At 39.3% G+C, this 25,272-nt stretch overlaps 1 protein-coding gene across 2 annotated transcripts; it reads right to left on the bottom strand.

The window, feature by feature from the left end:
* Positions 1-1,188: 1,188 nt before the first annotated feature.
* Positions 1,189-21,061, bottom strand: LOC122760688 (rab GTPase-activating protein 1-like). 2 transcript variants are annotated; one of them, XM_044015829.1, is made up of 9 exons: positions 19,168-21,061; positions 17,516-17,644; positions 7,427-7,519; positions 4,238-4,348; positions 3,893-3,997; positions 3,161-3,244; positions 2,983-3,054; positions 2,123-2,323; positions 1,189-1,933 (listed from the first exon to the last, which is right to left on the bottom strand). In XM_044015829.1, the coding sequence occupies exons 1-9, from the start codon at positions 19,216-19,218 to the stop codon at positions 1,784-1,786; spliced, it is 996 nt and encodes a 331-aa protein (XP_043871764.1). In that variant the 5' UTR covers positions 19,219-21,061; the 3' UTR covers positions 1,189-1,783. The 2 variants fall into 2 exon arrangements, with proteins under 2 accessions (XP_043871764.1, XP_043871765.1); XM_044015830.1 differs by lacking the exons at positions 17,516-17,644; positions 19,168-21,061 and adding an exon at positions 13,413-13,675.
* Positions 21,062-25,272: the final 4,211 nt, after the last annotated feature.

Genomic DNA, 25,272 nt, shown 5'->3' with positions numbered 1-25,272 from the left:
CAAAATCAAGGACCGAATGTGCATACACAGCTCGAGATAGGAGGGAAACTCCTAAGAGCCCATGGCGTCTCCTCATATTGATTTACAGCACGCTCTGCATCTGGACAAGTGATTGTCCTTGGGATCTTGGTCAAAGTCAGCCTTTGTAATTTTCTTTGGTGAGCCAGAGATCTTAGAATTTGCATTTCCCAGACATCACATCATTTGCTCTCTGTTTCCTAATGTTACTTGCACATTGTTCTGCATGGAATCAATGGTAGAGAGAGAGACAGTGGACTGTGTCCACATCACCGCAAGTAATTACAACTTAGCGTTTGTTCTGCGTGGGCCAAATCTAAGTACATCAAGTAATGTAGGACATGAAACAGTAGGTGGCGCCGTAACAAACAAGGGCAATCAGCATTGGGAGATGTTTCCCTACATATCAACATAACTCCTTCAACATTCTATCAACATAAAATACAATCTCTTTAATGACCAATGTCTATTTTGGGCAATTTTAAAACATTTGTTCCAGGGCCTTGAATTTTTTTTTCCAAATTCAGAAACTTTCAAGGATTTCAAGGACCATTAGGAACCCTGAAGACATTTTCTAAGGCTGTAAGTTAAGGCTAAAGAAAATAATGATAAGATGTTGGTGGTGATAGGGATATGGATCCAGACACAGGATTTATTATTTTTTTTAACAAACATTAACTTAGTGACACTGTGTGAAACTCAGCAGCCAAAGCCGAGGTTTACGCTCTAAAATCTCAGTTTGGTATAAAATGACTTGGACAAAACAAATTAAAAAAGGTGAAGAGTACCCATTTCTGTTGGCAATTTGGCTTTTCATAAAATAATGGCTGAATGTTAGACATCTGCATGGAAAAAAGAATATATAGAAAAGCCAAGTAAATACAGATTTGGGTTGGACTTTAAAAGAAATCTAAAATCCATGAAACCACAGAAAGTTCAGCTCAAGCAATGACTGGGAAAAGGTAGTGAAGGCAAAATAACATTGCATGTCGTCACTTTGGCAGCTTTTGGACTCAACCGGATCCATCACACACTGTGCTTACGTCAACATCGAGAGAGACGACATTCAAATTTCAAACAGTAGAAAACAAATTAACAAAGAACTTTTCCTACTCTTTTTCTTCTCTGAACTGTACAAGAATATTAAAAAGTCAATATTACTTATACATATTTATATGACAACGCTGTTTATATTACTATAAAGAAATACAACTTTTATGCTATTTTTTTTTTATGCAGTATTCCTTTTTCAGAGAGATGTGGCTTCGCCGTGCTGAGGATTCATTAGGTAACTGAATATCTCTGCGTCGCTATAGCTGAAAATATTATCTAGATTAAGCGCAGCTTTAAAAGTTTATCTAACTAAGATAAACCAACACTAGAGTAATGATGTTCGGCCACAAGATGGAGCTACATAACTGACCGACATGCAGGATGACATTCTCGGTTCAATCATTGGAATTCAGCTTTCATATAATGAGTTAAGAAACCCCCTGACTCTTTAACCTCTACTACCATCGCTTGTGAAGCAGTGGAGGTTTTTTGCTCACTCAAATGTAAACATTAAAAGAACAGGCTCCCCTTCCTTTTTTCTTCCCTCATCTTTTAAGCCACTTTCAGTCAAAGAAGCTTGAGGGGGTTCCATGTTGCCACCGGTTGGAAAAGGAATACTGCATTTCTTTGCTGCTTGTTTTTTCAACTTGTGTTCGTCAGCTCTGGAGTGCATCCTGCAGGGGGAATAAAGGAGAGAGGGAGAGGGGGGCGCCTAGGCAGGGCCCTCCTTTGGAGAGGATGGAGTCTGGGATGTGGAGCTCGAGGAGGCCGAGCTCTTTAGGGAGCCCAGAGTCTTACTGAACCAGGAATTCTTGGCCGCCTGGACCTCATTCATCAGGACTCCCCGTTGATGTTCAAGCTCCTGCAGAGCAACAAGTTTGTTTGTTAGACTAATAAAGAAATGAATGTGCAGTAAACAACAAATTACCTACTCATTTTTCAATCAATTTCCTTGAGAAAACTAAGGTATATTGCCCCATATCTCTGCAGAAGTTATTATTATTACTAATACTGATGTAATTGGTATAACTCAATCTCTGATGCTGCTCACCTGGATGCGGCACTTGGCCTCCACCAGCTGCAGCTTAGTCTGGGCCAGCTCCAGCTCCAGCTGTCGTAGCTGCTCCTTCAGGCCGTCCTTCTCCTCATCCAGTGGCTCGGTGGATGCCTTGTCTCTGCCGGGGGAGGACACTTGAAGGGCCCCCGCCGTGCTGAACAGGTCCCGACAGCGCTCACAGCCCATTACTTTACTCTGCATGGCACAGAGCAGAATTTAGTTGTTCCAACATGCAAATATTAAAAAGTAAGGGTTTAAAAAGTATTATCGGATAACAGCAAACACAGGCTTCTACCTCCTTGACTTGAACTATTTTATTATTATTATTATTGTTATTATTTTTTATTTCTATGAAGAAAATTAATGCCATCATCTGCTGCAACATGGGTAGGCAAAATATTATATTAATTTCACTACAAAAGAGACTTTATGATGATCTCTGCAGTAGCGGGCAGGGAAAAAAAACCTATATATAAGTACCGATCATCATTTCTGATATATTGCCATATGGGATGTTGGCAAAAAAGTCCAATATCGGGCATCCCTAGCAGTTTCAGTTAAACGTCAAACTGACTGAGTTCAATGCTCATTTATCTAACATGGTTTTCTGTAAGGACACAAGAACCTCACAGAGTAAAAATCCCAGTTGTGCAGCTCAAATGTCTGTTGAGAGGAGCAGCTGATAGCGCCACATCCTGGTGTTAATTATTATCCAGTCCCGCATGGTGATTGGGCAAAAATAAACAACTTTGACCACACTGTCAAAGTTGCACACTATGGCATTAGTTAGAGGAGCTTCCATGTCTTCCAACCTGCATGTGGTAATAGTAGATGTGTCAACAGTGTAACCTCACCCTGACAATGTCCAGCTCTTCTTTTGTTGCCACCTGCTGTTTTTCAAGTCTGGTGCTCAGCTGGGAGCAGATCTGAAAAAGAGAGAGGAGGGCTACTTATAAAAGAAATGGGATGATATGTTTGTACTACAATTCACTCAAGATGGATGATGGATTTAAGGTTATTTAAATGTCAAACCTGTTTGTACTCAGCAATGATGGCTGTGGTTTTCTTGATCTCCAACTCTGCTTTCTCCAGCTCCCTCCTGAACACTTCCTTCAGCTGGAAGAGAAACAACAACATAAAAAAAAAACATTAAGCCATACACGAGGAGGAGGAGGAGCTGACAGGACATCACTCTGATTGATATGTTTGAGAGTCCAGGGGGATCCTGTAACTTGACTGGTTCTGCACAGAATGTTTCAGTTGAAGTGAGAGGTTGGCTCATTCAGGCTACAGTGGACGTCCCTTGAACCACTCACAGACAAACATCTTGTGGGTTTTTTTTTCAATAAATATTTAGGACATTTAAGATTTAATTTGCATTTTGCTGGTAGAAACCAGAGTCTCATGTTCTCATCATTCTCACCTTTGAGAAATTAACGTTTGCAGATAGTAAGCTATCTCATCTCCCAGTGAAAAAATACTGACCATGATTTGTTTGGTTTTTGAGAGTTAATTAACCTATTGAGTAAGTCACTTAAGTGTAAGTACCAAGTATTTTTTAAAGGGTAATACTTTGACCATACAAGCCATAGAATACTCAAAAGAGCCCCAACGCTAAAACACCAAATGAAAACACATATGGTGTTGCACCAGGTGTTGTGTTTGTCTTAATATTAATTTGAGTACAGTACCAGAGTAAAGCTGTGACTAAAACCTTTACACTAGTTGGCCCCTGAGGTCTGTTGGCCGCAGGGCAGATGTTACCTGAGCCGTCTCCTCCTCCTGTCGTCTCTTTTCCTCCTCAGTCTCCACCAGACGTTGCTTGGTGCTCAGCAATTCTTTGTTCAAAACATCGGCTTTGTCTTCTGCCTGAATCCAAGTGTACACAAAAATAAATTACTAAAGGTTGGTAGTTCCAGCATCTAAGTGCTGTTACTTATATATGAAGTTTCTAAAATGATCTTTCTATAAAAGCACCAACGTTGGCTTCTGATAACAAACAATGCATGTAAACATAACCTTACTAATGCATGAACTAGAACAAGAACAAGAACCAAGGTTGTCAGAATTTTGCATGTTTAAAAATGTCATCTTGATGTGCTGGGTTACCTGGTCAAGGTCGTTTCGAAGGGCAATCTTACTGGTAACCAGTTCATGGGCCAGGTCATCGTTTTCCTGTTCTAGACGCATACTGGCTTCCTGAAGACGACGGTTCTCCCTCTGCACATACACACACACACACAAACAACAAAGTAGTTATTAGTGTCTACTAAAATATTGAAATGTGCTCACTACCTCCGACACAGTGTGAGAGAAAGATTAAATGGGTTTGGATGAAATTGTCTGAAGAAATAAATTATGGCCCAAGGACAAAAAAACTGCACTGTGTCACATTTAAATATTCAAGCATTCAAGCCATTGTCAAATGAGATCCACATGGTGCTCTCTGTAGTGTTAGGACAGCTTCAACCTTGAAAGACAGAGGTAAAGTTAAGTATTGCACAGGTAATTGTACCTCATATTGGTCAATGCTACAGTAATTTGGTCGAAATCTAGATCTTGATCCATATTGACACTCTGGAAAACTGAAGGTTTGCACAACCAGTTTTGTATATGAGATGCACTTCAGACCTCCATTTTAATCACTTCCTTCTTTCTCATTTCCTGAATTATTTCAAACAATTCTGTAAACACCAAACACTTGAAAATATAGATTTTTCTTTTCTTTTTTTGGTGCCTGCTTGTATGCCCGCACACACACACACACACACACACACACACACACACACACACACACACACACACACACACACACACACACGCACACACACACACACACACACACACACACTATTGTCCCCAACATAAACCATTATTGAAACCTCATGACTGCTTGTCTGCCTGTAAACAATCTCACATGATGGCCATACCTCAATGGGACACTGTGAAGAGGTCACCTGACTGTGATGACCTCTGCTATGCCTAATTAACCACATCAACGCAGTCAGGAAAAATTATTCAAATAGATTGCATAAGTGGCCTGGAGTCCTACATCATATTTAATATAATTATGCATACACCATATAAACTTGCATGTTATGAAGTGACATATACTTATTTGTACAGCACGTTCAGTCACATGCTGCACTCCGAGTTCTCACCTCTGTACAAAATGTTCTGTCCATTGAGTTTCATGTGAACAAATATAAACAGTTAAAAAGTGGCATCAAGCGCCATACAAACAGATACTAATAGGATAAAGGGGAAAATTGAATTAAATTAAATTAATCACAACTGTGTGCTGTTACATGGTGGATTTAATTTGGGAAAAAAGAGGATTGACCCACTTAAGTCTGAGTTTGTAGGAGAGAGGAGGTCTCCTCTGTTACAACTGTTCCACAGTGTTATGTTAAACACTGATAAAACATCGAAGAAATTACAAGCGAATTCGTTCAACTATCAAATATCGAAAACAATGGAATATCATTAGTTAATGTCAGTATATACAGTAAATAGTGGTTAAAACCCAGAGCATGTAGAATAAATAATGAGAGCAGAGGCAGCTTACCGTGCTGCTGTCCAGAGTCACAACATCCTTATATCAAGCCTGCAGCAGCACAGACTAAACTTTAACACATGATCCTGGCTGGGATGTCCCTTCTCTGTTTGACACTTCACTGTTTCTCCTGCACTGTCTCCCGTCTTTCCTTTAACACATGCTTTTTTGAATCACTATAAATATTGTGAAAGTGCCAAGAACAAAACAAAGGAAGTACATACCTAATAGTGGGGTATAAAACCACAAAAACTGGTAAACCCTTGAATTATATGTTATTCCTTCATGTACAGTTTAACCCTGTGTGCATTTACAAGCAGCAGCAGCATTTCTGTCTTGTGTCTTCTTGCTCCATTACAAAGTATTTCCACAGGCTACAGAAGAGCTGGCTCTGGTCCAACTCCTTATCTACACTAAAAGTCTTCCTTCCTTCCCTCCAGAAGCCAGCAACTACTACAGGTCTGCTGTTTACACCAACATATCACTCCTGCCATAGGGGAAAATAACAATTACTGTTCATTTTTTACAAGGACAGTTTTATTCATTCATGTCATTGTTTAATGCAACCATCTGTTTTATTCTAACCCAATGAATCTGCTTTATACATGCACATTTACTACATTAATGGTGTCACATTAAAGTTTTCAAATATTGAAAAGAAGGCTGATTGATTGTTTGTACATAAACGTTAAAATTAACCCGAGGAAAGAAGCCAAAAAAAGTCTTTACGTTTTTACAGTTTTTTTTTTGTATTTTACTGGGGGCTAAGGAATTATATTTACCTCGTAAGATGAGCCTAAACTAAGCAAACCTAGTTTGGAATGTTGACATTAATCAAGAACATAAAAATAGTGAATTTAACAGTCAAAATTGGAGCAAACGCCTCACTATTATCAGCGAAGGTCTTACTTCAAATGGTGCCATCTCAAATATGAACTGCTCTGTTCTCACTTAACTAGTCTGAAATGAACTCATTTTAATTATAGGCCATTATGTGACAGCACCTTGCAAAGGACAACTTGAGTTAAATGTGTCAGTAATTTACTATGCAGAAAACAGTTGCAGTAATTTTGCACGTAACACAGTAACTGTGTTCCTGTTGGATCTGTCGTGACAGCTCTGACGACATCACTTTCTACTCTAAGACAAGATTTAAAAGAGAATCAAACTGTGCCCTGAGAGGATTTAGGTAAACCAACGAGATTCAAACCAAGAGGAGGAGAAAACAGACATCAAATAGAACACATAAAATCAAGAGATCTCGTCTTGTTTGAGTTTTTATAAATCTTTAAATATCCGCCTCACATCTCAAATCTACAGTTAATCCTCTCTGACAACATAGCGACAGCTTTGCCTAAAAATACGCTTTCACTGACGTTTGGGTCACCGACAATAAAAGTCAGCGCTGTCTGAGAAGCCACATTTGGAGCCTAAGCAGCAGTGTCAGAGTTTGAAGTGTGCTCACATGAGATTTCTAATCTTAGAAACATGGTTAATTTTAACAAAACAGATTTCACGTTCTTACTGCAACAAAATAACAGCATATTTATCACAAACAAGAGAACTGTGTTCATATAATCTCCAAGGATTGAACACTAGCAGAGAGATTATTTAGCTAAGGTGACAGTATTACCTTTATGTAGAATGTGTTTTAATTTCACCTGTTTAGAAAATGAAAGGATATAGCACAAGTACGAAAGCTAAAACTGTTATATCTGTGTATGTGTGTGTTCTTTTTTTACCTGGTATCGGTCAATGGGGTCCTCTTGTTGCAGCTGGCTCTCTCTCAGTGTCTGATATTCTTTCTCAAATTTCTTCAGCTTTTTGGTTGGAACCTGAAACAACAACAGCAAAGTTAATCATTTTAGTATATTTTGCTTCACTTATATATAGAGAGAGCATTTTCATAGCATGAGATTCTACTAAACTTTTGTTAATGAAGTAGCTGGTTTTAAAAGTTTTCCCCCTGATTCCTGTCACATACTAACTTGCATTTTGCCAGAGTATTTAGTCTTCACCTGCAGCTCTCAAAACAACATCCAACCTCACTCATTTAAGTACATGTCAGAAATGATGATGGTTTGTTATCGCAACAAGTTAGAGGGTACAACACAGTGACAAAATGAACACATTTTTATCAACAGCAGGACAAAGCTAACAAAATATCTGCTGAAATACTGTGGCACTATTTTCACACTAGATATGATGTACACATGGATACACATTAAACAAAATGCTTTTGTACATAAAAAAAGAAATGATGCACAAAGCAAATCTGACATCACGTGTATCACTTTATCCCAGAGATCTGTTCTTCGACACCAGAGGCTATCAGTTCACACTCATTCACTGCAATAGAACACAATATATACACACAGATAAACTTGGCTTTAATCTGATGAGGTCACTTGCATGCTCTTCATGTATTCCAAATGTTAACACAAAGGAGAAAGAAGTCTTCTGCTGAACACAGGACTGCCACAACAAGCCAAAACTAATACAAAAAAATAAATAACTCTTTAACTATAGAGGTTCAGTAGCTGATGTCAATGCCATCATGTAACAGTCAGAATAAAAAACAAAGCCATTCTGCAGTTGTGCAATTTTGAAACCAACACTGGTGCTGTTCAGAAACCTTTCCTGTCAATATGGTGGTGACGTCTTGAGCTCTATATTTGAATAAATAGGGTTATACGAGATGACTTTTACCCAGTTCTAGTAATGCTGAAAGATGTGACTGCAAGGTCAACTTTACCAGGTCAAGTGAAGTAAATTTACTTGAATAAATTAATCAGAATTAGTTCTGAACTTTTAAGCTTAGTTATGAAATCAAGGTGCAAACACAAAGTTACGGTAACCTTTCGTCTTATATCTTTGAAGTTCAATCTACCTGAACATACATTTAGCATCTGCAAAACACATCCCGTTTGCACAGCAAATGATGATACTTTTAACAAAACACATTTAGAGCAAAAAAGTCTATCTATCAATCACTTCATATTCTTTCAGTTACACCAGTTACATGAAGAAATGCTCCAATTTCTGGCTACTTAATATCGAAAATTGATTTGAAGGAAAAAGCTCCAGGTTGGCCAATTTAATAACTCATCACATGAAAATGTTAGCAGAGACAATTAACCAGAGTCTTCATGTGCTTTGAGGATCCATCATGCCTTTAAAGGTCATCCATCCAACCCTAACCTTATTCTTTATCGCCTGACTAACACGAAACAACCGTATAACAATTCATTCATTCATTCATTAAATAATTAAATAAATAAATAAATAAATAAATGTTATGGATGTAAACTCTGCAGGGACAGTTTCCTAAAAAACTGATCCTCTGAACTTTACAACTCTCTTCTGTGTGGTGAAATAGACTCAGAGATTCACTTTCAGATGAGCACATTGAGCCTGAGGATCATTTATATGAACTTATGATAAAAATGATACAATGACTCTCAGCCATAGATTGGAAACACCTAAAATATGAGCTGGTGGTTGAAACCAAACAGCAATGAAATAGTTGATGACACTACGTGTGTGCGTGTGTGTGTGTTTGTGTGTGTTTCAGGTGAGTGGTAATGTTATCTCTCCTGAGTAGAAACAATGTTGCCATAGTGCCCAGCATTAGGACTGGGAATTCCAGGTCATTCTTAGTCACATGACCCCTCCTCTGAGACTGTGTGGTAGATTTGCGTGTGTGTCCATTCATGTGATACAGGCTTTACATTTCACCTGTGTCTGTAGTGTTTATATTGTTGTGTGTTAGTGATGATTTAATCAAATGCTAATTCAGAAGAAAACAAAGTCGGTGTTTTAAGATTCCATTTTTTTTGTTACTTGCAAGTGCTACAGAACAGCCAGTGTCTAGAGCAGCTGGGTACAGAACTGATTACTGACGCATTTCGAAGCAATCAGAGGAACACATTGTACAGTCATCTGATAGGGGATGTTAGTGATTAAGATGAAGCCTTAATTGTAGCATTTGGTCTTCAGTACTTTGCTTCAGTAAAAAGATTTTAATCCTGAAAACACACTTGTTTCAAATCCATACTTTTAGTCAAGCACTAACTTTGACGCATATTCACTGGAATACAATTTCATTTATTTATAATGTAACATAACAATTTTTGAATTTCACTCCTCTCCCAGTTCAGCGTGCAAACTGCCATTTTGCCCTTTTCTCCCCCACTTCTGTTAATCATTTATAGGCCTTGTTAAATAAAGGTCTAATCACAACATGACAAGAGATGAAATGGTGACATTAAAAAGAAGCAGACATATTATCATTCACACAGAATTACAAATGTCCACATCACACATGGGCTACACCCTGGAAAACAAGTAAATAAAACACAACGCTGAGTAGCATACTTCCTGTTGAGATAAACAAAAGCAGATGAGCAAAACTGAAGCAGCTCCTTGTTCAGGATACCTAACCCTGACCTCCTCACTGACCTGTGGGTTGACTATCAGTCTTTAATGACCTAAGAACAAAAGCTGAACCAACGTCACACTGGAAGCAACCAATGTGACACACAACACCCCAGAAGATCCTATAACTCAGGTCTGTTTTGTTGTTATCTGTGTGGGAAGAAAGCAGCTTGATATCTGCATGCTGGTTAATAATCGCTATGGTGAAACACGGTGTGCTCCTGTATCTCCTGTGCTCCATCAACACTGCCAGGATTGGGAGTTTGATTTCATTCATAGCAGACTGAAATGGTGATGGTACAGTTAGGTGTTCTTGCTATATTTGTTTACATAGTAAAGTTTAAATCAACCTCAATCTATGGTTGGTTTACCTACAGCTATAGAATGAGAAAGTAACCAGTAGTGAGGAAAGTATTCATCTTGGTGGTCAACCTATTGAAATTGGAACTTTCAGCTCCTGAAGGTTGATATGTGGGAGGAAAGAGGAAAAGTTAGGGTCTAAGGATGGACGGTGTCACTTTCTGTACAGACTGTAAAGCCCTTCCAATTTAGTACAATTTAGTCCAACCTTAAATGTGCATAGCTCACAACCCTGTGGCTCTTACGAGTTAGGAGGAGCAGTTGTGCCATGACACAATTCTGTCTCTGATCACTGCAGCTGTGTGAGACATCATACAGACAGCAGTGAGTCTTTACAAATCATGTCCAGTCAACTGAATTTATAGCAGGTGGACTCCAGTCAAAATACAGTAATGTATTCCTCTCCAGGCAACCAAGAGAAACATTTGTGACACCCGACATAAATTCCAACCTTCAAACGAATGGATCTAAATACTTCATTACATTAATGTGATAGATTTGTTTTTCTTTGCTTTAAAAATCATACATTTTCTAAAGGTCTACACTGATAAGGATTGGTGATGCTAGTGTGAGTGTGAGCACATTCTGAATATACTACTGTAGAAGGAAAAACATCCCTCTTAATCTAATTGGGCTTGTGTTGAAACCTTTGTATGAAAAATAAGAGACACATGAAGATAAAAGATGTAAAAAAAATGAAGGAGAAAATTACGTGTTTCCTGAGAGGTTTAATGTCTCCAGATTTGCCATTTTAAAAATACCCTCTTGATTTGATCTTTTACTGTGGTTTTATTTTCACCTCCTCTTTCATTCTTTCATGATGCTTTTAAATCCTCCATCTCATGAGTTGCATCATATTTCTCAGCTTCCTGTATGTGAGGTGAGACAGTTAGTCACATATTTCTGAAAGTAAACAAACACACACTGACATGAATGATTTTTTTCCTCTACAGTGTTCTGCTTTCTACTCATCCTAATTCTTCTCTTCCAATTGTTATTTGTTGAGAGAGATTTTGGCTCAATATCAGAGGAATGTTTGTGTCTATGAGTCTGACATGATTACACTTTTCTGTCCAAAATGAATTAGTTAAACTCAGTTTAACTAATTCAAAGACTCTTCACAGCAGTGAAGTTTCAGAAACCAGAGGCAGCTGGAGAAAATGAGCTGTTACAGATTCAGCATTTTGTACCAGAACTGTTCAACATGTTAGGAATTTAAACCCAAGTCTCCTGATCCTGCAATTTTGATTATTTTTATATTTGTTTTGCGCAATAAAGAATTCAATCTCGTATAACCAGGGGAGATTAAGTGTTTTATTTTCCTGAGTTGCACATTACAACATAAATATTCTACAGACAAATCCAAGTCTGGCTACTGATTATGCAGCCTGCTGCTTTCTTACACACACAAATATTGCAGCATGTCCGTGTAATGAAATGCAAAGTAAAAGTGGGTAGTGCTAACCTGACAGAGGCAAGCCTTTTTTAATCAAACACCCATACTCACTGCAGCTGCAATCACACAGAATATCCATGTCCATGACCTTAGAATAAAAACTGCACCAAAGTGCTGCCATTCCTTTGACATTCACAGCACTCATTCCTGTCCATAAAACATCTCGAATCTCATTTAGTAATATTCCTGAAACTCCAGGGGCAGCGCTAAGTCTGCTCAGCTTAGAAACACCTTCTAAGCATGTTTTAGTGTCTTGCTCAAGGCCAAGTCAATAACACACATTGTTGCTGATACACTCACTCAGTGTAACACACAGGTTTATGCAGCTATTCTCCAAAGGACACTGCATTAACAGCCTAAACAAAGCATTAGTTCTAACCTTAACCAGAACCAGTTAATACCAAACTCTTTACTAATCACAATATAAATCTGTTCCTCAGAAAATAGGTTCCAACTCATTAGAGCCAGGATTTGGTCTACGTGAGGACTACTAAAGGTCCTAAATACATGTATATAAATACATGTATATATACACACACACACACGGCTCAAACAAGCTAAAGCATCGCCCAACCTCAATTAGACTTTGCACAAACTTTCAATCTCAGTGTTTGAAGCCAGTACCAGGACAGAGAGGCATCATTGGTTCAGCTAATGCGATTAAAGACGCCAGGTGATACAGGAAATGGTTAGTGGTCCACTTTTAGATTCCTGACCTGAATCACTGCAGCAGAAAATGGAATTAGTCCCAAACCTCTTAGCAAAACTCAGGCAGTTTTGGTTACTGTATGGTTACTGTATGTGTATGTGTATATGTGTGTGTGAGAGAGAGAGAAAGAAAGAGACAGAGAGACAGAGAGAGAGAGGTGTCCAGTTCGCGTTGTATTTATTTCAATATCTCATTTTATTATTCAAACTCTTGAGCATGGTGAGAGCAGATTACTTATTTTTTCACACACACACACAGACCCAGGTTTCTATGTCTTCAGAGGACAATGCATTGACTTAGATTCATTTCCTGGAGGCTTAGTCTAACCATAACTATATTACTACTACTACTGACATAATCCTAATCCTACATTATGGGGACTTGATTTTACAAGTCCCCATAATGTGACTGTGTAAACAGATCCAGGTCTCCACAGAATAAGGAATACCAGATACCCACTATATTAGTAATTTAAACAAACTGCTGGCCTTTGTTTAGAGAGGAAGGCTCTGTAACCTCAAATGTCATACACACTACGGTAGGAACACAACACACAATCCTACTATGCTCGAGCCCACATCATTAACCACATAAAAGGAATGGTAGTTCCTGTAGAGTCTACATTTTCCACCAGTGTTTATAAACATCTTCAAGTGATAAACAACTAACAAACAGAAATATCAACGAAAAAAAGGAAAAGGAAATCAGCAGGTGAATTCCTCTTTCCATTTCTCTCATCTAACCCACTGTGAGGGAAGAGACCTACCACTGGTCTGAGCGCTCTGAGGGGTCTGGAATGGGCGACCAAGCAAGCCAGAGTGTCCTCCTCACCCGGTCGGTCGACTACATGAGCATCATACGCCACCATGATGGATACCTCCTGCATCATCTTGACGCCTGCTTGTTCCCACAGCAGCAAGGACGAAAGCAGGAATAAGAAAGGAGGAGGAAGAGGAGTGGAAGGAAAGAGACAGGAGTGCAGCTGACAGGTTTTGTTCCTCTCTGAGCGTGGAGAGGCGACTGGCTGCTTTCAAGAGTCTCTCAGGAGATTAGCTCCACCCACTGAAGGGGGGAGGGTGGGGGAGCGAGAGGGCAGTACAACACACCTGTTTGTCTCACTCTCTCTCTCTCTCTCACCGTCTCTCTCTCCCTCTCTGTAATACTAGAGGTGAGTGAAAAGGAGGATGAGTTTGCATTTTCTTCCTCTCACTCTCCATTAAGTGGGTGCCCCCTCCACCACCACCTCTCTCTGATTCTGTTCTGTCTCTTCAAGTTTCTGTCTCCAACCGGCAAAAGTAAAGATAAAGGTCTGTTCACAAAATAAAATGTTTGTTTATTTGTGCGCATGTGTGTGTGTGTTTTTGAGGTTAAGAATGACAGGAAGGAAGTTGTCAGATCAACCACAGTGCTTTGTCGTTGACGGTTACAACAGTAAAACCCAGAGTGTTAAGTGAAAGCCATATTCAGGCTGTCCAGGGTGATGCCTGAAAACTATATTGTCCTTCACCCTGCCCAGCTACCTGGTGACCTCTATGGAAACACAACTCTTAGGGGAGATGAAACAGCCATGCGTTAATTGATATTATAATGTGTTTCTCTTCTTATGTGTCTTTATTTTCTGCTGTGTTTTTTTTAAGGAATGATCAATATTAGGAAAACATGCAATGACAGCGATCACAATGAATAAAACAATTACTTAAGTATACAGTGTTAATGTCCTTTTTTTGCAGTTCAAACATTGTCCAATACGTAAACCAGATTAATCAGATTAGCCAAACACTGAGCAACAAAACAAAGATAAGAAATTTCCCTCCTTATTTTCCAAGATTCCTAAAAATTCATCCCTTCAGCTGTGGTCCAGTGGATGTTTAAGAAGGTGGAGAAATTCAAAATCAGCTCATAATCCCCAGAAGACTTAAGCCACCCTACTACCCGCTGTGTTCATCAAGCTAAGGTGCCGAAGAATTCTTTCGCTGTTTTAAGCAGCTTACAGGGTTCAGCTGATCCGATTTGGATGCCAACAGAGAAAAATATGTAAAAAAGGGGGGTTGAAGAGGGAGTAAATTGGCAGGAACTGGACTGGTTTTCCCTGTTTCTTTGATTGGCACTTTAGCATGACACATCTTCCAGCACTCTTCCTAAGAGAGTAGCTACTGTCTCCCTTAATCTAAAAGTCACCTTCTGCACAAACTTTAATGCCCAGAGCTGTAGTTATATTATTAATCTAAATGGAATTTTATTAAAAGCTTGAACTGACTGAAGGATTTGAAGAAATTAATTTAAAATAAGGAAAATTAGTGACTCACGAGTTTGGAATATGGTATCATGTATGTTATATAGAAGTGTGTAATACGACAGAGCATGTGCAGAAAACAGGACCCTCTGACCTCTGATATCATTGTTTTTCTTGTATCTCCACCTGTGACTAATGTGATCTATATACGTAATCTTCTATTGAAAAAATTAGTGGGTTGAAAACATGACATCAAAACAGTTTTGGTGTGTATTCCACTCCCAGGATATGTTTATATTTTGTACTTCTCTATCTCATGAGTATACAGTCCGAAGTAGTGGTGAAGTCAGTCACTTAAAAGCAACATCCTCATTCTATGAAATACATTACCAAGAGTATAATCATATACAGTGCAAGGAATAAGAAGTGCAAAGAATACATATTTATGATCCAAATAAAGGGATAGAATTCAATACTCTGTTAAAGTATACATGTTTTTGTTTGTTTAAGGCAGAAAAAATATGTCAGCATGAGAGATGAGCAGACTGTTAAGGCTAAGTCAGTCCTATCAGACCAGTTTTAATGATTTTAATGACAATTATTTTGTCATTAAAGTAACTTTGTTCTCTTTCTCGCTCTGTGTGTTCATGTGTTTGAGTTAACACATAATGACTATCAGATGTTTTCATTCAAAGCATGCACTGAATGGTTTGATGACTATATTTATTAAGTGAATCATGTAAATGAGTCTTCATTGTTACCGGATTACAACCCAGTCAACACGTGGAGGAGTTGTACATGTTTGACAGAGCTATGCACTATAAAAACACTGAAAGCCACCACCTGAAACTACATTTATTGCTCCACCAGCATTTTAGTGACTTGCAGCTTGTATGCAAAATTACTCTGAAGCTGATGATCAACAGTGATGACTTGCTATGTTAATGCCTGTCAGTATTTACGCTTAAGTGAGTGAGCGGGTGTAAGGGTGTGTGCTCTTGTACAACACAACAGTTAACATAACAGATCAGGATTGTGCAACAGAATCAAAATGCTACAAAAACCACCAGAGATAAACTGTGAGTCACACTGCAGGAAATCCTGTGTGCAGAAAAACATCTTATATATATACTACTAAACATTAAAAAGATCATAGGAACACCATTCTCTCATCTCATCAGCTGTCACTGCATTACAACCTGTTCTCTCACTGCAGACTTATCTGGATCAAAAATGTCTGTGCGATGTAGGATACTGGACATATGTAAATACAAACAGAAATGAACAGAGGCAAAGACAACGAGAGAGAGAAAGACAGAAGGGGGGAAGGAGGATGATTATCGTCTCCATCTGTGTATGTCAACTCTTTCCTTCCTCTCTAACTACACACTGTGCTCTCAGACACAGACCCACAATGACACACACACACAGGTTTGCATAGTTATTCTTCTTAGGACACTTCATTGACTTTCAAATATTTGGACAGGCTAAACTACGTGCTACCCCCAACCTTTACTTTATAATTAAAGTAAAGGTTAACTACTAGGTTTAATTTAAGTATTAAACCCAACCAATTCCTCAGAAAAGAGGTCCTGCCTTATAAGGATCAGGTTTTGGGCTCCATGAGGACAACTGGACATGACAAGGTCAGTGTTTATTCCAAAAAAGGCCTAATAAGTAAAGAATACAAGTATGCACACATACACATACACACACACACACACACACACACACACACACACACACACACACACACACACACACACACACACACACACACACACACACACACACACACACACACACACACACACACAGATACACACACTCTCTCTCTATCGTATATGCTGTGTGCTGCAATGTTCTCTGGTGACCTCAGCAAATTCCCTAAATGCCAACAGCCTCATTAAGGTCAATAGGAGGAGGATAGCATTTATGGGTAAATGTAAGTGAATTTTAGTGGATACATGTCCTTTTAAGCTTTGACAAAAGCTGTGACCACAATTCACGTGAGCCCGTGTTTCAACTTTTAGAAGCAGAACATAAAATGTTACACATTGTAAAGGGTAACAGCTAATTATACCACACACATTCAGAGATTAAGACATGTTTCTCCCTTTGTCACTCTTCTCCAACACAGCAGAGATCCATCCCACAGTATATCCAACTCATAAAAGCTGCTACATCTGGTGCGACTGTGAAAGCTCTTTCCTGCTGCGTGGAAAGTGGCATCTTTTATGTTTTTAGGCTTGGGTGAAATATATAGAATACAGAATATATATAATACAGAATATAAGAGAAACACAGAAAGAGCTTATTTTAAAACGCTACACTATCACCTGGTCTTTTTGACTAATCTCTTCAAAGTAAACAAACTACTACCACCACAGATACAAGTATAAGGACAACAACAAACAGTTTAGCTGTCCGTACAATACACAATGACACTTAGGCCATCTCAGGGGAAGATACCAAGTAGCAAAATTGTTCTGTTGCTCAGACTAAAACAATATCTGTGCAGTCCTATACCAAAGCTTGGGGCTTTTACAAAACCACCAGCACCATTTAAAGAGAACGTTGGGGGAAAATAACACTTTTCTGTACCGAATTTGCGACCGTTTTTGCAACATCCTTACCTTGATGTTGCAGGCCTGTTCCATAAGCCTTCGGGCATTTTCTGCAGCTCGGTAGCGTTTCGGGAGCTGGACTCTGAAGAACTTGAGGGCACCTTCAAAATCAGCCTGCAATAGGTCCTCTTTAGAGGTCTGGATCAAGACAGGAAGAGGGTGGGAGGACAGGATGAGACAAATAAGGAGTTTAATTGAAAGTCAGACACGAGATGAACAGAGTTACTTCTGAAATTAGATTATTCTCCTAAACTGACTGTCAGGGACTGTCAGGGAGAACAGCCTAACAAAATGACGAATGTATGAAGGTCATACGGTTTTGTATGAGATGACATTTCATTTAGTAAAACAAACTCAAATCTCCTTCACCAACCAAGGGCAGCATGAACTCTAAAATTTGAAAATAAAAAAAAATATTTGAAAAATATGTATCACTTGACCCATTCAGTCAAAGGAGCAGAGTCACATTCAATTATCTGTAAGTGGAGGCTGAAAGCCAAGAAAACCACACATTTCCATCTTATTCCATTACATTCCCTACTTTCGGTTGTCCTTTTGCTCACCCAGGAAACAATGCTTTTTGTGCCAATTAGCTACAATTTCATTTTTATGACATGATCATTAGCGCTGCTTTGGCTTTGAAAAGGTTTTAGCAATTGCCTAAGATAAAGGTTTTTATCTTAGGCAATTTCTTAGGGTTTTTTATCAACCCTTAAAATTGTACTGAATAACTCTGGTAAAAGCATAGTTACAAGCTTAATTTAAAATATCACACAAAAAATCTAACTCTCCTGCAATGATGTGAGACCTGGCTGATTTGTTGTATAAAACAAAGCACTACCATCTCATAACAATAAATAATGAAGCCGTATTAGAGGAATGGACAAAACCTCTTAGGTGCTGCAGTGCAGCTGCTCAGTAGCTGAAACCATGAAACCGATATTGCACTGCTGAACTGAGTGTGTGAATTTGTATGGATGGAAAATTATATGGATGTAGACACAGGCAACTTTAAGGGACGCATAGATTTGATGTGTTCAAAACTCACCAACACCACCATCTTGTGGTGTTTTGACATACTGGCATGAATAAGTATTAAAAATTCTGAAGGAGGCTTTGAGAACAACTTCCACTGAATTGTCTGGAACAATCAGACACCGGGTTAATATCAGAAAGAACAAAAAAAATAAAAAACAAAAAACTTAAGCAATTTCACAGTGTATAGGTCTTCTCAGATGTTTGGTCTGTCTCAGATTTGTTCCTATTTTTGCCCTAAGGGGTACAGTGAATGTTACAGCTGAACATCACTCACCCTTTCTTTCCGTGTGTTGGATAACACATGTTCAGTTAGTATCAAAACTCAAAAGGTGTTAAGTTTGTCCATTGGGAGCTACAGTAAAAGTAATCTAAAAGAGCTCCATCTTAGAGCTGACATAGTTCCTCATATAAATATAAAAGGTGGATTCTGGAGATTCACACGATCAGGTGATTGTACACGCACAGAAATCATTTTTTCTTCAACCTGCCAAATGAAAACAATTTCACCTAAATTCTACACACTGGACTTTTAAACTAACAACCACTCCTTTGTATCTCTTAACTCATCATTCCCCATTTTTCCAGCCAGCATCTATTTCCCAGTCCAACCACCCGTCTCTCACCGCCAGCAGCTTGGGGACGAAAAGCCGATGTCCCATCCCAAGAACACCCATCACCCTGCAGAATGAGTCTGCGGAGGCCTGACTGCTTTGAGCCCTCTCTTCTGGACTTCCTTCTCCATCTTCTACCGCTCTGCGCACCGCTGGAATGGGCAGATGTGGGGACAGGGCAGGTACAGGGGGAGGAGATGCCGGAGGGGAGAGTGGAGCTGATGGTGGTAGTGTGGGACAGGTTGAGGGAGAGGGGAGGTCCCGCTCCGGGGCCAGTGTGGCAGATGACTCCAGCGTGTCGTCCAAATGTTAGCGACGATTTCACAGCTGTTGGAGGAGAGGTGGACTGGAAGCAGACAAGTTGGTATGTGTGGTCAACTTAAGTGAGCCAAGATTTGCTGAGGTCAGTGTGTAGCCAGTAGTGTCAGAACAAACTGAGGTTCAGGAAACCAGCTATTATAAATAGCTACTTATAAACAGCAGCTCAGCAGGCACAGCCAAGTATGCACGGTGAATAATGATGAAGTTCATCCAGACAAGACAGCTTTTGGACAAGTGGACAAGATGTTAGCAGCAGCCACTCAGCTTGTGCCACTGTCAAAGGCCAGCAACGGCCACCAGGTGCGACACAGTAACAGTCGGTAAATGATATGTTGATGCTGCTCTCAGCATAATGCTGAGTCGTCCAGCTACCTGCCAGACTCACTTTGTAATCCAGTCACACAACCCACTCTCATCTTCCTCTTCAAAACTCCCCCAGCCAATTCCAATCCAGTATGGTGTTGCTTAGCAACAAAGCTGTTCAACACGTGGGCTGCCGCTCCCGCAAACAGCAGTGAGTACTCCACCTTTTTTATTTTTCCTTCATTGAAAGACTTCAATGACTGAGAAACAAAAACCCTCAGACTCAGCTAGTGAATGATTTTAACGCAGAACGCTGAGTGCGTCTGAGACAACACATCCAAATGTCTTGTGATGTTTTATACTGTGTTTCCAAATGACTGGTTGCTGCTTTTATGAAACCCAACAGATCTATCTTTAAAATGTAAAATGGACTGAACGTAGTAAATCAAATCTTTCATCTAAACAGCCCCTGCCTAAAAGTAAGAAAACAGTCACTGACAAAACGGCAGAAGCAGAGGAAATAAGAGCACGGCAGTGTGGCACTTGTCTGCCTTCAGGGGAAGATGATGCACTGTTGACGGCTGAGTGGATGCTGAACTCGATTAGTCAGATTCAAGACAGCTATGCATAAGCATGAAATGAGGTAGTAGAGTTGATTTTAGTTTTCCATAAGTGTGAAAGTCTCTTGGTTTTCCCTCTTCATTGACATAATCCTATGATCAGGGCTCGGTCCATTTTCCAGTGTCAGTCCCACTGGCAGATTTCCATCAGCAACACCAGCCAAGCATCCGGTCAGGATCAGTCAGTAGATCCTTTAGATAGTGAGCCAGCTTCTTTGGATGGAAAGTCACTTGAGACACTCAGCAACAGAAGCTAAATGGTTGAATATTTGCATGACTGTGCATGAGATCAGGACTGGTCGCCCTTAACAGCTAGGGTGAGGCGAGGAAAATGTTTTTTTTCTTTCGACTGTCCCTCTCTGTCTTTATTGACTCCTCTCAATCCCTCTGTGATGCTAAAAGCTAGCAGCTAGCAGGGGCGGCTCCGTTGCAGAGGTCTGGGTGGTGGACAGAGGTAGCGTGTTGGAGAAATACATTGCCAGCCAGCAGAGAAGGCGGAGGTAGAGATGTAGAAGGTAAAGAAAGGAGAGAACAAGAAACTGAGGGAGAGAATAGGCTACCAGCAGAAATCCATAACGTGAAGATGAAGAAAAAAAAAGAAAAGATAAAACACAAGAACACAGGTTTTCTTCCCCAGGCTCAGATTGCTAAAGCTATAGCTTATGCTCTTGTTGTGATGTAGATAGCGACTGCCAAGCAGGGAAAGGAGGGAGGTGAGCACAGATGGAGGGAGGGGTGATGAGAGAAGAGAGGAGCAGGATGGATGGAGGAGGGATGGGGGGAGCCTTCATGGGAGAATGCCGTCATGCCTGGCCAATCAGAGCCAGGCAGTGGAAGCCCCTTCCACCCTCCTCTCCTTCTCATTTGTTCTTCATTCCCAACCATCACATCCACCACATATTTCTCTCTCTGCCACACAGAATACATTATTGCTAGAACACAGAGCAGGAGGGCTTTTTAAGACCAGCAATGTATCATTCATTTTGAGCAGAAAGCCTAAGTGTGGCTGCATTAGTGTGCATAACATATTGTTTGCCTTTTTTGTTATAGATCCTGATTTTGTGGCTACCTATATAAGCATCAGCAGAATGATTAATGTTGCATAATAATAATAATAATAACAATAATAACGAATAACCATGCCTTCCTATATCTCATCACTGATTCCCATTTTTAAAACAAAAAAGACACAAAACACATTAGTTACAAAGAGGCTGAGGGAAGTTCTTTAAGTTTCAGACTGACTTCCACAGAGACTTCCCCATTAAATAATGAGCCACATTGAGCTACCACACACTGATGGAATGTGATTCAGTTCATTGATCCATCCCACCACAGGCAGATCTAATGACACAACAACTAAGTTTACATCACTCTGCTCTGATAACAACATGTAGTTTTGTTTTTAACACAAGCCACTCTTCAAACGCACACACACAGTATATAAATACTCTATCTGATTAAGGGGGTTTTTTTGAGTAGTTTCGGAAGTGTCCCGATGAAACACTCATTACAAACAAACAATATTTGTTCTCATAGAGCATGATGAGTATGATGAGCATGATTCAGCGCCTTACCTCTGGATGAAGTTTCTGATGTCAGCACTAGGGGGCTATAGAAGCCAACAAAGTATCTAACCTCTGACCATCCCATCAAACCCAGGATTGAGTGAACCTTCTCATACAGATGCCTCAGAGGCACAATCACATATTGAAACCTATTAATATCATATACTCCATATATTTAATGGATAATACACTTTACACATTGTTTTCTTAAGTAGATGTAAAATGACATATAAGCTTGGAACATTTTAATTAAATGGGATTCCTAACTAAACAATATGATAGTTGACCTAATATAAACAAACATTTATAAAGGAAGTGAGTACTAACCTTGAGCAAGGCCAGGGCTACATTAAAGATGATGTTCAGACCCTGGAAAAGAAAGGATAAAGAGAAATAAGCACTTTGTGTAGAAGCCTGTTTAAATAGCAAAGAGACATTACTGCACATCAGTTTTTATTTTATTTTTATGCAACAAAGACAAGATTTCAAGATACTGAGGTTTACAGCAAGTGTTGGCCATTGCTGTGCCACAATGGTAGAAATTCTACTTAAATCTCTTTAGTTTTCAAAGATTTAGTGCCACGGGGACACTAAAGCAAGAAAAAACATCGCAAGTTAACACATCAAGCTTTCCTTATCCTCTCTGCTGCTTAGGAATAAACACATTTCCTGAAATAATAGGTTTACTCACTTGCTGACACCAAAATATCATGTGCTGATTGAAAGAGATGGAAAATATCTTCTGATTCTCATGGTTTATGATAAGATTAGCACATCAAGACAATAACATAAACAAACAAGGCGATTTGAAAATGATCTTGGCATTTTCTATCTTTTTCAGAGAGTAGATCATTGAGCAAACATTTTGGGAAAAATGACAAGGACACTGCACAGACCAACCTGTTACAGACTGACGTTCTTAGAATAAGTCAAACATTTTCCCCATTTTGTTCTTACAGAAAACTGAAACATTGGTAATTATGCCAACCTATCAGCATAACTCTAGACAGCAAGAAATTCTTAATTGACTGCTGCACAGATAAAACATACTTATCCTATAGCTAGACAGATACAACACTGTGTTTAACATCACAAAAGACTGATATAGGTTTTTCAAACAAATAGCAAATGCTATATTAAAGACCTGAAATGATTATGCACATAAATACTGTGATCCTATGTTTCCCTCCCTTTTTCTTAGATACAAAGATTGTGATTTTGACATAGCATGAAAGAAAATGTAAAGCCGATGTCAGCAATACATGGGAACACCCGTTTCCTTGGTCTCCGTGACAACCAGTTCACATGGCAACAAGGAGCTAAAAATATCTGGACAGCTCTAAAAATAACAGGAGAGAGAGAGAGAGAGAGAGACAAAAGAGGGGGAGCTCCACTTTCATACGCCTACATTTACAGGCCTCAAGATGGAGCTACAGGGCTGAGGCAGGATCAAAGGTACGGAAGAGACAAAGATAATCACAGAGCATGTGTGTCCAAGCAAGATGGACTGGAAAAAGATAAATACAGAGAGATGATGTATGATGACAAGGGCTGAGAAGGAGATGAGACAGACAGATGTGTGAAAGTTTAGACTGATGAGTACAAAAATTTTTTATAAATGACAAAGTAATATCACTACATGTCAAGGTCAGACGATGCAAAAACTGGTTGCTCACTGTTACTGTTACATAAATGGATGTAGTTGGAAAAAGAATGATCAAAATGATTGCTTTTAAAGGAACTTGATCTGCCAAAAACAGTATAAGAATATAGAGAAGGGTTAACATGGACAGAGCAGGTATGAAGTAAGAAAAGAAAACAATAGGACTAAAACCTTCAAGTAAGCCAAGAAGAACCAAGACAGGAAGGGTGTGGGAGATAAGAATTCTGGTTTAATGAACAGATTCTCATCATGCGGCTCACTGGGTGAGAAAGACCTGGGAAACTTTTAATTGTTTTGCCCGCGGCCAAAAGGCAAACAGGGGGAGGGAGGGAGGGAGGAAGAGGGTTGGTGGATAAAAGATGTGAAAGAGGGAGGACGTGAAGGGAACTCATTACTTTACTTCAATGAAACAAAACAAAAATTTAAAACAAATAAACAAACTGAATCCTCGAATAAACTGTCACCATTAATTTTCTTTTGAATGGAAAACTGTAAAAGCAACACAGAAAAATAATTCCTTTAAGGAGAAACAGTGAATGAGAATAATTCCCGTAAGGACAAAGCTGGTTGTAGCTCCAGGCAGAGAGCAACCACTTTTTTTGTTGTTTTCTGGCAGTGTTTATGTTTTTTAACTATTTGATCTCCATTGTGATCTCACTTGAATACATTTTAAAAATGAGAACATTATAAAATGTCACAGAAGACACAATTAATGATTTTTACAATAAGAATAGTCACATCAATTTTCAGTACTAGCTAAAAAAAAAAGAAAATGGGTAACCAGCACAAAGTAAAAAAGTGGCTTATGAAGGAAAAACTCTTCAGAGGAGCTTTCAGTAAAAACGTTTCAAATCAAGAAGCAAGCAGTGATTGTGGTTGGGTCAACAGATCCTAATGGTATTAAATCAGTGATTGCATCAGCCCAAAAGAGTTTTATCAGTGTGTCATTAATGACTATGTTGGGCAGACTGAAGGACAGAGTACAGATGAATTAGAAATAATGTATGTATTGTATACGTTTGTAAAAGTCATTCTGCACATTCTGGATACAGTCCCTCTGTCCTTCCTCCTGCCTTGTTGGCTGCCATCCTCTTTCCTTCTTTCCTCTACTAAAGCTATTCCAAAAACCTTCTTAACTACTTTGTTAAAACTATTCTCCTTTTTTTCCCCAGAAGGTTGACTCTTTCATCACTTGACATAAAGACAATAGGGACAAGACCATCACAGTGCACCCAGGACAATGTACCTCGCAGAGCAGCAGGTCAGTGATGTGGAAAACCATGCACAAGGGGAACTTGGCAGTGAAGAGGGTAAGAAACCACTGGGATGCATACATGTGTGCCTCCAGATTCAGCTCCTGGAAGTGAGACCACAGGTCTGGAAGCTGTTCCTGTACGATCAGAGAGAGAGAGAGAGAGAGAAGGAATACATTTTTTATTTTTACTTATACTTTATGATATCGCACTGCCCCAATCTCTATAATATCTTTCAAGAGTAATCCTGGGGGGGAGAAAATGTGGACAAGCTTTGAAGTTTCTCAAATTCTCTTCTTAAAGGTAGCTTTTGAGAAGTAAGAAGAATACATACATACAAAGGAGACAATAATTGTGGTTCTGCTGCATAAATTTTGACCTTCTATATG

This window comes from Solea senegalensis, unplaced genomic scaffold, assembly GCF_019176455.1.
Source record: "Solea senegalensis isolate Sse05_10M unplaced genomic scaffold, IFAPA_SoseM_1 scf7180000013944, whole genome shotgun sequence".
NCBI lineage: Eukaryota > Metazoa > Chordata > Actinopteri > Pleuronectiformes > Soleidae > Solea > Solea senegalensis.
The sequence above is the reverse complement of the archived record's forward strand: the minus strand, read 5'-3'. Positions and strand labels throughout refer to the sequence as shown.